The sequence below is a fragment of the Mustela erminea genome, chromosome 1, assembly GCF_009829155.1.
Source record: "Mustela erminea isolate mMusErm1 chromosome 1, mMusErm1.Pri, whole genome shotgun sequence".
Classification (NCBI taxonomy): Eukaryota; Metazoa; Chordata; class Mammalia; order Carnivora; family Mustelidae; genus Mustela; species Mustela erminea.
The window spans coordinates 35,384,115-35,399,263 of record NC_045614.1 but is presented as its reverse complement, the minus strand read 5'-3'; the positions used below and the strand labels follow the sequence as shown (position 1 = coordinate 35,399,263).

The 15,149-nt window shown below is 37.9% G+C and overlaps 1 protein-coding gene across 2 annotated transcripts in view; it reads left to right on the top strand.

Annotated features, from left to right (window-relative positions):
* Positions 1 to 15,149, top strand: part of SUCLG2 (succinate-CoA ligase GDP-forming subunit beta) — a 266,471-nt gene that overhangs the window by 156,603 nt on the left and 94,719 nt on the right. For both annotated transcript variants that reach the window (XM_032324636.1, XM_032324626.1), the window contains exons 8-9: positions 6,076 to 6,237; positions 8,439 to 8,581. In XM_032324636.1, coding sequence (XP_032180527.1) covers positions 6,076 to 6,237; positions 8,439 to 8,581 — 305 coding nt within the window. The remainder of the gene's footprint in view (positions 1 to 6,075; positions 6,238 to 8,438; positions 8,582 to 15,149) is intronic.

Genomic DNA, 15,149 nt, shown 5'->3' with positions numbered 1-15,149 from the left:
TGCAGTCCCAGAATTATTTTTAACAATGTGATTAATAATTTGATTCAAAGAATATAATTTGGCACTATTGACTGTATATAGTTTAGTAACTATTAGAATTATAATGGTTGTTTGTGACAAAAACCCAACATCAGTCTAGTTTTTGTTAAGAAGCTTCCAGGTCAGGTAAGGATACTTACTTTCCTCATGTAACAGGGAGTGGGCTGGTTGAAGGCATGAAGCCCTGATCTTCTAGCCCGGTTGCCTCTGAATTATTTCTTTTTTGTCGGCCAGGCTCTCTGGAGGGACAGCTAAGATGGCTCCCATTTTTCATCATTCTCTTCTGGCAACCACGCAGCAATCTTTTCAGATGATTCTGATTGGCCCTACTTGGATCCCATATTTGTATTTAGGCCAGCCACTGAGCTGGAATCACATGTATGAGAAGACAGTTTCTCAATGGAATCAGGGATAGAGTCACATGTCTACCAGAATGGTCTACATTTTATTGAAATGAAAATAAGCTGTTAATTAAATAGTCAAAGAGAAATTAACTCTTTTCCTTACTTGTCCAGTTGTGTTGCCGGAATTCATTAAATGTGTGGCCAAGTTCTCCCTGCTCAGCAGGGAGCCGGCTTCTCCCTCTCCCACTCCCCTTGCTTGTGCTCAATCTCTCTCTCTCTGTCAAATAAATAAAATCTTAAAAACAAAAACAAAAACATGTGACCAAGTTAGAAGCAAGGTTTCCTTGGGGTGCCTGCCTAGCTCAGTCGGAAGAGCATGCGACTCTTGATCTCAGTCAGGTTCATGAGTTTTGAGTCCCACATGGGGTGCAGAGATTACTTAAATAATTAAAAAAAAAAAACTTTAATTAAAGCAGGGTTTTCAAAAAAAAAAAAGGGTTTTCTTTATCATTATTTATCTACCTATCTTTTCATTCATTTGTTTTACAAGCCGCTGTGAGATTTTATGCTCTATTCCATTTCTTCCCACATTCAGCCAGACTTGGTGTCTCTAAAATAGTGTTTCTCAATGAGGAGGGTAGACATCGTCCCCTCAGGGGATATTTGGCCATGTCTACAGACATTTTTGTTTGTTTGTTTGTTTGTATTGAGGTATAACTGACATATAGCATTATATTAGTTTCAGGTATACAACACAGTGATTGCATGTGATCCCTACACTGAGTTTTGCTAATATCCATTTTTGTTTATCACAACTGGGTGTGCAGGATGCTACTTGCCTCTTGTGGGTGGAGGCCAGGGATGTTGCTAAATATCCTACAGTACACAGCACACCCCTACCCCCAGTAGACAACGATCTCACCTAACCTACCAATAGTCCCAAGATTAAGAATTCCTGCTCAGCCCAAATCCATTCACCAAGCTATTGGAATGAAACTCAATTTAAAACAGTGACTACCTGGCCAAGACTCCATGAGAACTAAGGCTGAGTGATCCAAAGTTAACTCGCACATCAGATCCCTCTTGCTTCAGATTAATTTCCCTAAATAGCCACCCTGTTGCTTCGTGTTAGCAAGTGCCCATGTTGTTGGTGGGTGTTTCTCTCTGTTTCTCTCTTTATACACAAGACTCTATTTTCAAGAACATTTTCAGTTCTCTACCTTCACCCGAAACCCCCTCCCGCCTCACATCTATTTTCTATTTTGCAGCAACTCAAAAAAAGTTCTAAAAAGTATACAACTCTTGGAACATCAATATTTAATGGAAAGGGGACTAATTTGAAAGTATCAGCATTTTAAGGCCATCACGGCAAGGTGCATTTCAATAGCATATTATGGTTATTTATCACAAATCAAGTGCAGTACATTGCTTGAAGACAGATTATTTTTCAAACTAATTATGACAATCTTATTTCCTGCTGTTTTTATGTTTCTTTTATGTGTGAGTCTCCCCTCTGAAATGTATTTTTCTTTTGTTTAATTCTGGAGCACATTCTTCTGTTAAAACTCTAGGGTCAGAGGCTGCTAACTGCCAGGCAGGTTCTTCATATAGGTTGGTGAATTAGCAGCTCACAGAATCCCACACCACGAAACAAAAAAACAAAACTCCCGATGAATATAAGTACCGCAGCTGTCTTTGATATTTGTTCAGAAGGAAAATTCATTTGTATAATCTATCAAGCATGTAACAATGTGCTTTTGATGGTGAAAATTGTTTTATAAATATTAATAGGTATGTTTTTTCACCCAATTTGTACACAGAATGGCCTTTGTTTAAGATGAATTTTCTATAGAATTGAGGTTTCATTAATGTGACATTGAATATCTTATGTCTGAACCAAGTTCGGTACCTTGAAAAATACATTTTTGTGTAGTTTGTTGTTTTAATAAATGAAAAAGCTAAGGTTTGAGCAAGCAAGTTTATTTTATTGCCCCACTGTTGACATAGCCATCAATCCATTTTTAACACCCTCATTCTAAAAGTGTACTTGGACAGGTCTTACGGGGGGGAATAAGCATATAAGAGTGAATCAAGATTCAAGGATTAATCTACTCCTTTTGTGCAAGCTGCAACTTTTTGTTTATTTCGTCCCTTATGCTCTTTTATTTTCATGCCATTAGATACACTTTCCTAAGTTTCTCTTTCGCTGTAATAAGTATGATACCTGTGACTATTACAACATGAGAAGTGTGACTTAGTGGGAATTGGCTGTCTTTTTTCTGTAAAGGACCATAGACTCTCAATTATGAGTCATCTCTGCTGTTGCCTTGGGACAGCAGCCATAGAAATATGTAAACGAATGGACGTAGTTGTATTCCAGTCCAACCCTATTTAGGAAAATAGATAGCAAGCTATCCCAAAGACTATCCTTTGCCACAACCGGACTAAGATTTTCACTTGGAGCTATTTTGTACCAATCTTTAGCCACCTGGGGCCTTATGGAAAGGTGTGGTGTGATTTGAGGGTCATCAAAGGCATCTCTTTCACCCTCAACCTTTAGGCTAAAATCTCCTTCTTGACCAGTCACACTGCCTGAAATGCTAACCCTAAAAGTCTTACATATTCTGAACATGGCATTTCACTAAAAATCACAGGTAATCTGTACATCTGTAAACTCCAGGAGGCATTAGTTTAGATTCACTGTAAACAGAAGTCTAGGATTATAAGGGAATGGGACCAAAGACAGGTCATTTGTAGTACAGGACAAGGCTATGGCCTGGGCTGCAGCATTAGGAAGCTGAGTATAATGGCCAGTTTCTGTGCTGCCGAGGGCTTTGCACGCAGTCCCAGCTTTGCACACAAACACCACACACTAGAAAATACTCTGGCTTTCATTTTATAGACCAGGCCGCTGGGCTTAAGAGAGGTGACGACAGCTACCTGACTCTAAAGTGTCCGAATTGTCGTTCATACCCAGGTGTGTTTGATGCCAGAGTTCACTAAGTGGTGAAGTTCAAGGGGAAACATCCCGGTGATACCGCGTTATACACTGAGATACTGAGGCAGGAAAGCACTTTGTATGTTTGGGACTCCTTTGATAATATTGAGCAGGTGTAACAAATATGCGTCTGAAGGAGTCCCTGTACCTCCTTAAGGAGTTCTACTCTCCCTGGGTTCCACCTGCAGAAAAAGATTAAGGCTTTGAGGTTGACAATTCAGTTTTGGGTCACTCTTAATTCCTGAGTCCCCTCGCTTCCTACATACGTAGTGTCTGTTACTTCCCAAAGCACTAGGATATAACGTACACTGGCCTCGTTATGCCATTTAGTTTTCTTTACAAAGAGGGAACAACGGGCAAGGGGCCATTGCAGAGAGGTCATTTTCCCACAAGTCTAACACCTGTAGGTGCACCTTGATTTCCACCTGTAGGCACCCCTTTTATATTTATAAAAATTTATTAAAAATTTATTAAATTTACCAAAAAATTATTAAAAATTTATAAATTTTTTATAAAATTTATAAAAAATTTATATTTATAAAAATATAAATTATATATTTATATTACCATCTTTAAGCTCTGATTTAATTCTCAGGTTTCCCCCAAATAGTGCACTCATTTCTGTCCTCGGCATATACATCATACTGCAGGAAAAAGCGTCTTTTGTAAATCTGGCTTTGCAGAGGGTAGGTGGGGCTGCCTCCTGATCTTCGCATGCATATCCATTAATTATGTTCTCTCAAGTAGCTTGGAACTGTAGTCTGTGTAAAGGGCAAAGATCAGCCTGGACCTATTTTGATTTACTAGTTTATTGATCTTGACCAAGAATTCTTTTATTTGAAACTCTTCAGTCAGGAAGTCAATTTGATAGCCTTTGCCCATCTTGAAGGTGTCGGTGACAAGTAGTCTTGCCAGTGAGTAACGGACGAGCTATAATTACTAATAAATTAATTAAAATTTATTTATAAGCCTAGTGGAAAGCCAAGAATGAAGTTGCTTTCCTATTGATTATTATACCAGTCATTAACTGCTGACAAAATGCCACTGTAGCAAGCAGAAAACGTTGGCCAATTCCTTTGGTAATTGTAGGATTCCATCATTAAGATTGCAGTATTCTGGACAGTAATTACTCATTTGCTCCGTGTGTTCACAGTGTGTGGGTAAAGCGGTTGGACATTTTGTGGCAAGACTAAGGACTCTGGCAGACATTAACTTCTATATAAGATCCTCTCTTGCCAGTCAGTGCTACTTTAAATAATTTGTGGTTTGGGTTTTTATTTATGCTAAGTATTCTTAGATGTTAAAATGCCAGTTCTGCATAGATTTGTACCAAAGTGCTTCATTTTTGTGGTAGAGAGTCCCTTGTATAAAATCTCTAGAAAGGGTGTGTAATTCTAGGATGTTGTAATGTGACAGTATTTTCTCGTCACTGTAAGCAAATGGGATTAACAGACCATGGTCATTGCTCTTGAATGAATTATTCCAAGTTGCTTCTCTTCAAAGAAGAAGGTGCCTTTCAGCCATGCAGGAGGAGAATGGGTTATTTCTCTAAAGTCTAAGTCAAAGATCCCTGTCTATCAATATCCGAAGTAGAGTAAGAGAAGGTTAGAATGGAATGTCATTGTGGACAACTAATCCCCAAAGGGATATAATAAACGGGGTCAGATCCCAGAAACCTGCATATCACCCCTCCTCACTGCAGTCTCTCCCTGGCAGTTCATATAGGAGATATCTTGTAAACCAAAGAAAACGCTCTCCCTTCAGTGCATCTGTATCACTTGGTTATTTTCAACTGTGTCCAGTGCTCTTGGCCATTGAGAGAGTGGGAGATTTCTACCTGCACCAGAGACTAGAGACAGGAGTGCCAGGTAATGCCTGGCCACCTTCTACCATGTCTCATCTGTCTGTCTCTTAGTGTTCTATAACTTGGATCAAAAGAGTCATATCGTGCACACATCAGGCTGACGGTCCTAGTTTGAGCTGACCCCAAAGTTAAGTATATCCATCAGTTTAGGGATTGTTTTTTTCCATTTTCTAAATAAGAAAACTGAGACCCAAAGAGGAAGTAGGTTATTATTATTATTTTTTTTTTATCAAGTTACAGAGTTAGTTAAGGATCAAATTAAAAACTTTTGATTCTAACCTGGTGTTCTTTGCATTGAATCTTACAGAAATATTAGTGAGGATACTGATTAAATAGAAATTTCCCTTTGTAGCATCAGAAGGACAAAGGAGGACAGTGGTTTTAAGCATTATTATCTAGTTTCTCTTTGCACAAAAGGTAAAAGCGATGATTAGTGGTTACATACTAAAAGTAAGAAATGTAATAAAAATGGCAAATCAAAGCTGTATGTAGATGTGGCAGTCTATAGCTTTATTTATTTTTTTGACAGCCTATAACTTTTCATGGGTGACCACAACTTATATTATTATTTTATTAAACAGAGACCAACAGGTATAGATTACTGTGCTCTTTTTTAGAATGTAATGAGAACAGGGTCTATGCCACCATATTTGTCCTTGTAGCCCTAAAGCTTAAAATCAAGAAAGTTGTAACAGCTTCTCCTGTCCCTCTCCTGAGAGAAAAATGACAGAATCTTATTTTTCTTTCTTCTCTGCCTGCCAGCCTAGGGAACTAATTTGTATAACCTTAAGAGATATTCATGTTTGTGCCTTTTTTTCCCCCTTATTTAGTTGTCTGTTTTGATGCAAAGATAAACTTTGATGACAATGCAGAATTCCGACAAAAGGACATATTTGCCATGGATGACAAATCAGAGAATGAACCCATTGAAAACGAAGCTGCCAAATATGATCTAAAATATATAGGACTGGACGGGAACATTGCCTGCTTTGGTAAGAATGTAGTTCTATCAAAAGCATGATTTGTGGATTTTTGCAGAATTTTAAGTAGTCCAGATTTCTGAACCTTTCTGAAATGGTATTTCCCAGTAGCCAGTGGAAATAGGAGTTTCTATGGCCCGAAAGTCTTGGGAAACAGTTTCTGAGTTTCTTCCCAATGTTCATTTTGCCCGGTGGTTTAAAGCAGGGTTTCTCAAGTCTGACACTATTGACAATTGGGGTGGAAAAACTCTTTACAATGAAAGGCTGGCCTATACATTGTGAGATATATGGCAGTGTCCCTGATCTTTATGTTGCACTGGGACACCCCCACCCCCCTCATTGTTACAACCGGAGATGTCATGAAGCACTAGCAAATATCTTCCGGTAAGCAAAATCACCCCAGCTGAGAAATACTATTTTAAAACATCTCAGTTAAATTTTGCTTAATAAAAATCAAAATCCTTGCTGCTCCAATCAGTGTTAATATGCTAGGAACTCTTTTGAAATTTGGTTTTAAGATAAAATTTCTCAGAGGAAGTAGAAGAGAACATATACTTGAATCATTATACTGTAGTTTCAGCTTTTATAATAACCAAATGATAAAATGTTTAATCCATTATCTAGTTTATTAATAAAACAATTGATTTTATCATACTCATCTAAATTTGTGAAAATGGCTTATTCAGCTGAGATAAGAATGAGCCTATAGAGGCAATACAATTTCTGTTATTGTCCACAGCTTATAGAGCTAAGATTTATACACATCTATGTTTCTGGTGGAACCAATTCATTGCACTGGAAACTGAGGTCTTAATCTTAATGGAATTAAAATAAAAAAGATTTGTAGCTCATTAAACCAACAGGATTATTATACTCAGAATTGAACAGACCTCATCCAGTAGTCTGCTGAGCCATACAATAGAAAATGACATCTAATTACAAGTGATAACCAAAAGCTCTTGCTTTGTATTGGAGTAATAACTGTAATGTACCAGATCACTCACATTGTTCTGATCTTGATAAGCTAATGTGCTCTCAATATTTGTAGGCATTTAGAAAGGAGAATGATATAATGGTGTGTTTAGAACAAATTAAATACAGATTCTTTGTAGCCTCTGTGGGAGTATGCATGATTTGACCAAGTTAGCAGCCTCAAAAGCGACGATTAACACATTTCAAATTGTTTTAAGGTCATATATAAACCGTTTTTGTTGTAGTCACCCGAACTTAATTAAATTAGTCACAGTTCACAGGCTTGTCTGGGGAATTCAAGGGTCAGAAAAAGTGAAGTATATTTTACCTTGAGAGTTTCTGCTATGTTCAGGAGGTCTGCTTTTTTATTTTTTTCCTTTTCTAACCTGAGGAAAATAATTTCATGTAATTAGGTATAAGAAGCTAAAGATGTACAATTGGTCAATAAAACTCAGCTCTGGAAAATAAGAATTGCAGTGTTAAAACTCTTTATTTATTTTCTTCTTTTTTTCTTTATTTTCTTTAAAAAAAAAAAAAAGCCCCTATGAGTAAGCACATTTCAGTTCTAGTTTTAGTGATCAGGTTACTAGTGAACATTTCTTTTATTAATTTGGAGAAGGAACAGAGGGATAAGACTATTATTTTGATGCTATCATTTATTCATTTGTTTTCTAAGTTAATCCACATTAACCTATAATACGCACGGTTGCACTGAGTGTAGAAAAGTATGGAGCCCTATTGAAGTGGGGACCCCCGTGGCTCAACCCCAGAGGGATGCTACATTCAAAATATCATATTTTCAGCAAGCCAAAAATTCAACAAATTCCATTTTTTACTCCGGTCTCTTGAGGATATTTAAAGAAGGTAATTCACAGACGCAAGCAACTTCTTGCAGCCTTCCTTGGTTCTCTTGAGTTCTGTTGTTTTTTCCAGAACCCAAAACTCCCTCTTCTACTAGCCCAAATTAATGATGTAAACCCTTCTCCTTTTATCTGTTTCCCAGATTGATTTAGCTTCTCAACAAACCTGTCTTCATATTCCCAGGTTTTTTGTTTTGTTTATGCTTCGTGTGCACATTTCCTGATTTGTTCTAAAAGTCCATGAATTTACCTGGTTCCAGGCAGGAAGATTGACCTGGGAGAGACAGGGCTCTCTTTGGTGTGATGGGGGAAGGAAATGGTTCATGCGCCCTTTCGTGTTGCTAAATTCATCCTGTCTTGTGTGCCATTTACATTTCCTAGTGAATGGTGCTGGACTAGCCATGGCTACTTGTGACATTATCTTCCTGAATGGTGGGAAGCCAGCCAACTTCTTGGATCTTGGTGGTGGCGTAAAGGAATCTCAAGTGTATCAAGCTTTCAAACTGCTGACCTCCGATCCTAAGGTAATCTCTGTCTTTGTAGGGAGATTGCGTAAGGTGCTGATTTTTCCTGGTCAAGAACTGCCTTTTTCCTGCTCAGTGGTGATAAGCCAACACCTTTACATGGCAGCCGTAGATGCAAATCCTGTTTTACATCTGCTTGGAGTATACAATGGCTTACCCATTTCAGGTGAAAGGCTTGTACGTGCCTCCAGGTTTTATTTCAGATGCTGTGCTTCCAAAGTTCTGAGAGACAGGAGGGAATAAAAAAGGGGGAGTGCACAGACAGTGAAACATTGGTTGACATGAAACATTATTTGAATAATGTTTACTGAAGCGATTAGTCCTACCCTTATGTGACTTAGAGGACCGAGTCTCTGACTCCTTCCATAATGTGCTGCAAGTGTTATCATACAGTTGGAGACAGAAGAAAATTAAAGGATTACAAAACTATATGCCACTAGAAAGTAATGACCCCACATTCTTCCATGTGCTTTTTAATTTTCATCGTGTGTAATATGTGCTAGCTAGCATAGAATGTCGCTTTATGAGCCTATAATATAGCTATCACACCCATGCTAGTACATAGTAGGGCTTCAGTAAATTCTTTTCAAGTTCAATACCTATATGCTTTGTTTCAATTGCTGGTACTCACTTGTGTATGACAACAAGGCTTAGATGGACATTTATGACAAGGAGAAGACTGACATGTTTTGAATGAATGAATTATATATCATTTATTTCCCTTTACAGTTCTGTGAGGTAGTGTTTGTGCCACCGCCATTTGACTTTAGACTTTGAGAATCTTGATACTGTTAGAGTATCTGAGACATTCTCTTAGTTCTTAATATAGCTGAAGACCTGGGAAATGTGAACCATCACTAGGAAAATCATAAATGAAAATGAGACCAGATTTCTTTTTAAAGAAATGTGGTCTGAACTTAATATGGAAGCTTCTCATTAATAAGTGTACCAACAGTAGTCTTTTGGTTCACATATATGAAATTTTGTTTTATATTAGTAGTATACTTGTCTGTTTTCATTATGACTCAGGTGGTTGCTCACCTTACATTTTTGCTCACTCTTGTCCTTCTGATTCACAAAATAAGTGGTAGGGTATTATCAGCTGCTAATCTTCAGTTCTCCAGTGCTTTCCAGGAGGAGCAGAGTCATCAAAATCTGAAGTCACCCAGCCATGAAGAAAGTGTTTGCAATTGGTTTTCTGTTTATATAAGTACCTTGTTCTCATTGGTTAAGTAGGAATTTTATCAATGGCTTCCCAGTCATTAATTTATTTAACCTTTCTTCTTCTTATTTTCTTTTTTTAAAAGATTTTATTTATTTATTTGAAATACAGACAGAGAGAGCAGGAGTGAGAGAAAGGGGCTAGAGAGAGAGGGAAAAACAGACTCCTCACTGAAGAGGGAGCCTGATATGGGCTCCATCCCAGGACCCTGGGGCCATGACCTGGTCCAAAGGCAGATGCTAAACCGGCTAAGCCACCTAGGTGCCTCTTCTTATTTACTAAAGGAAATAATCATTTTCCTCCCAAAAAGTGTCCTATAAATTGAAATCTCTAAATACCATGGATATAAGTAACACACAGCTCTTTAAAGTGCATGAACCACAAAGTATTCAGAGAACAGGGCAACTGTGATAAAATACTGAAGTTTTAGTGTCTACGGAAATTCGGTGCTAAGAATAATAGAGAGCTATCGAGGGAGTAAATCTACCAGGACAATCACTGCATTTTCTTTGGAATGTCTTTTCTTAGCCGCTGATCTGGAATTTTAATTTTGTAAAATGCAGGAAGGGAAGGAAGAGTCACTTGCAGAGCCATTTTTTTTTTTTTTAAAACAATCTCTGAAAAAATTTTGATTTTACCCTATGGAATATTTTCAAATGCTTAGAGTATTTAAACTTTTTTGAGATTGCCTGTCATCTTGGATAGAGAAAGATATGTGGGAGTTATTTTATTTTTCTCATGCTATATCAGGAAAATGAATGCATAGCTCATCTCACTGTAAATTTTCCAAATCTTGAAATTTGGACAGAAAAAAAGCATAGAAATGTAATGGGTATTTTCAATCCTGGCATTGTTTAACAGATTTCAGAGAACAGAGACTTAAAAATACTATAGATGAATTGACTTGATTTTGCAAGAAAACTGGTAGTAGTTCTAGCAATAATTATTTCAGGTAGAACCCCATTCAGCTGCCCAGAAGTAGAGAATCCCAAAAACCCTAAGCTAATTATTACAGAGGTATTGATTTTCTTGTTAGATGTAAGGATTAGTCAGTTGAATTAACTGAAACCCAAAATTGCAAAAGGCCCGTTTTTGTTAAACTTGAATCAACTGATAGTAACAACTACTTGTTCATCATATGTGTGAACCAATTCTATTGATCAAGTAATAAATGTTATAAATGTTATCATTCAAGAACAATATTATGGGTTGACCTATATTTATACATATAATATCAGCCATAGAGCTGAAACTTATATTTATTTTGCTTGACTCTTAGCCCAAATGCTGATACACACTGAGACCTAACACAAATGCCTTTATCACTAATGTGTTCCTTATTTGATTGTAATATATGCGAAACAGAGCTCCTCTGCCAAACTGTCTAAAACAAGGATCTTCAAGATAGCTCCCTTATAAAACAGAATTCACATTAAGTCTTTTTTAATTTTCTTATTTTCAAGTTGGGCTAGAAATGAGAGAAAGGGAAGAGAGTGTGTTCTTCTGGTGGTATAATAGATCTGATCTCCATTGTTTTTACCATACAAAATTCTAAGCACTAGCATTCTGTAAATCATAAGGAGTAAAAAACCATGTAAACTAAGAAGTAGAAGTAGGGTGTTTGTGGTAATCTGTAAAGAATTTGAACACACTTAATGGAAAAGCCCTCCGAAGAGTGTTATCCTTAAGTTTTTGTCTTTCTGAAAAATGCTTGGGTTTTATTTCTAATTCAAAACTTGGAATTCCAGAGGTGTAGAAAATGAGTACAAATGACATCTGGAGTATGTAAAACATCTTACACAAATGGATAAAAGGAAAAGACAGTTGACAGGAATCTCAATAGTCACCCCAACTCTTTTGGACAAAGTAAAGCAAATTTGTTGCCTCTGAAGGCCTGATTTCAGAAACCAGTAGTGCATGATTGATAGTCACAAAGTCACTGCTCCTGATGTGTCCATGCTTCTGGTTTAGATCTAACTCAGAGTCATGTTTCAAAACTCTTTATTTTTTAACTTTTATTTCTTTAAATATTATTATTTTCGGTTGCAATATAATTAACGTATCGTGTTTTTTCAAAGCTCTTTAAATACCCAAGAAGAAATGTTCCACATAAGCCCTAAGTACTAGTTCAAAAAGGAATGTGTTCTTTTTTTTTTTTTTTTTAAAGATTTTATTTATTTGACAGAGAGAGAGATCACAAGTAGGCAGAGAGGCAGGGAAAGAGAGGGGAAGAAGCAGGCTCCCTGCGGAGCAGAGAGCCTGACGCAGGGCTTGATCCCAGGACCCTGGGATCATAACCTGAGCCCAAGGCAGAGGCTTTAACCCACTGAGCCATCCAGGAGGCCCAAGGAATGTGTTCTTAATGGGGCTCTGGTACCAGACTGCCCAGGTTCTAGTCATATCTTTACCACTTACTGCTTGTGGGAGCTTGAGCAAGTAATTTTATTTCTATATATCTGTTTCCTCATTTATATAAAATGAAATAATAACAGTACTTATTACCTCAGAGGGCTGCTTCATTTCTTTCTTTCTTTTTTTTTTTTTTTTTAGTATTTGGAGTTCAATGTTATTAAAATTTTTAAATTGATATATAATTGATTACATAACATCATATAAGTTTGAGATGAGTAAAGTGTTGATTTGATACATCTGTATGTTGCAGTATGATCACTGTATAGCCTTAGTTTCCATCCTGCTCTGTAATTATGGTTTCTTTTTTGTGGTGCGAACATTTACCCAGAGAGTGGCTTATTACATTAATTAAGATACACATATACATTTCCCATTTAAAGGAGGAATAATTTTATATGATGGTATCATTTAAAATTCTTAATAAATTCTTCTTGAAGTATGACCTACATACAGAACAGTACGCAAATCAATAGCTTGATGAGTAATTATGAAGTGAACATAGCCATGTAACTGGCAGCTGGGTCACAAAATAGAACATGACCAGTGTTAAGGACTAAATTTTTACATCCCACCAGAATTCGTATGTTGAAATCCTAACCCCCAATGTGATGATATTAGGAAGTAGGGCCTTTGGCAGATAATTACATCATGAGGGTGGGGCCTGATGAGGGGGAGTAATACCCTTATAAAGGAGACCCCAGATAGCTCCTTCACCCCTTCCTCCATGTGAGGGTATATCTAGATTATGGCCGTTTCTGTACCAGGAAGTGGGCTCTCAAAAGACGCTGAATCTGCCAGTGCCTTCCTCTTGGACTTGCAGCCTCTAGAATTGTGAAATATAACTGTTTGTTGGGGCGCCTGGGTAGCTCAGTGGGTTAAAGCCTCTGCCTTCGGCTCAGGTCATGATCCCGGGGTCCTGGGATCGAGCCCCACATCGGGCTCTCTGCTCGGTGGGGAGCCTGCTTCCTCCTCTCTCTCTGCCTGCCTCTCTGCCTACTTGTGATCTCTGTCTGTCAAATAAACAAAATCTTTAAAAAAAAATAAATAACTGTTTGTTGTCATACCACTCCATCTATGGTAGTTTGTTATAGCAGCCTGAGCAGACTTAGACAACCAGCATCTCGGAAGCAAATAATGCACTTCAGCTCCATGTTTCTCCTTCTTTGCTTTGCCCCCAAAGTTAATATAGTTGTCCCAACTTCTGTCATCAGTTTCTTTTGCCTTAATATACATTTCAGCTGAGTATAAACAGGATTGTAGAGCTTTTGTGTTAGCCATCTGTCACTTAACTTTTTTTTTTTTTAAAGATTTTATTTATTTATTTGACAGAGAGAAATCACAAGTAGATGAAGAGGCAGGCAGAGAGAGAGGAAGGGAAGCAGGTTCCCTGCTGAGCAGAGAGCCCGATGCGGGACTCGATCCCAAGACCCTGAGATCATGACCTGAGCCGAAGGCAGCGGCTTAACCCACTGAGCCACCCAGGTGCCCCTTAACTTTTTTTATTAATTATTTTTATTAACATATAATGTTTTATTTACCCAAGGGGTACAGGTCTGTAAATAGCCTTACAAACTTCACAGCACTCACCATTTCACATACCCTCCCTGTTGTCCATAACCCAACCATTTTCTCCATACCCCCTACCCTCCTAGGAACCCTCAGTTTGTTTTGTGAGATTAAGAGTCTCTTATGCTTTGTCTCCCTCCCGATCCCGTCTTGTTTCATTTTTTCCTTCCCTACCCCCCAAACCCCCCACTTTGCCTCTCAAATTCCTCATTTCAGGGAGAGCATATGATAACTGTCTTTCTCTGACTGACTTCTTTCACTCAGCATAATACCCTCTAGTTCCACCCATGCAAGTGGCAAGATTTCATTTCGATGGCTGCATAGTATTCCATTGTATGTATATACCACATCTTCTTTATCCATTCATCTGTTGATGGACATCTAGGTTATTTTCATATTTGGCTATTGTGGACATTGCTACTATAAACATTCAGGTGCATGTGCACCTTCGGATCGCTACATTTGTATCTTTAGTATAAATACCAAGTAGTGCGATTGCTGGGTAGGGTAGCTCTATTTTCAACTTTGTGAGGAACGTCCATGTTGTTTTCCAGAGTAGCTGTACCAGCTTGCATTCCCACCCGCAGTGTAGGAGGGTTCCCCTTTCTTTACATCTGCGCCATATTCTGTCATTTTGTGACTTCTTAATTTTAGCCATTCTGACTGGTATGAGATGGTATCTCACTGTGGTTTTGATTTGTATTTCCCTGATGCCCAGTGATGTTGAGCATTTTTTCATGTGTCTGTTGGCCATCTGGATGTGTTTTTTTAAGAAATGTCCATTCAGGTCCTCTGCCTATTTCTTGATTGGATTATTTGTTCTTTGGGTGTTGAGTTTTTAAGTTCTTTACAGATTTTGGATACTAGCCCTTTATCTGATTTGTTATTTGTGAATATCTTCTCCCATTCTGTCAATTGTCTTCTGGTTTTGTTGACTGTTTCCTTTGCTGGGCAAAAGCTTTGGATCTTGTTGAAGTCCCAACAGTTCATTTGTGCCCTTGCTTCCTTTGCCTTTGGCAGTGTTTCTAGGAAAAAGTTGCTACAGCTGAGGTTGAAGAGGTTCCTGCCTCTGTTCTCAAGGATTTGGATGGATTCCTGTCTTACACTGAAGTCTTTCATCCAATCTGAGTCTGTTTTTGTGTGTGGTGTAAGGACATGATCCAGCTTCATTTTTCTGCATATGGCTGTCCAATTTTCCAAACACCATTTGTTGAAGAGACTGTCTTTTTTTCATTGGACATTCTTTCCAGCGTTGTCAAAGATTAGTTGACCATAGAGTTGAGGGTCTGTCTCTAGGCTTTCTATTCTGTTCCACTGATCTATGTGTCTGTTTTAGTGCCAGTACCATACTGTCTTGATGATGACAGC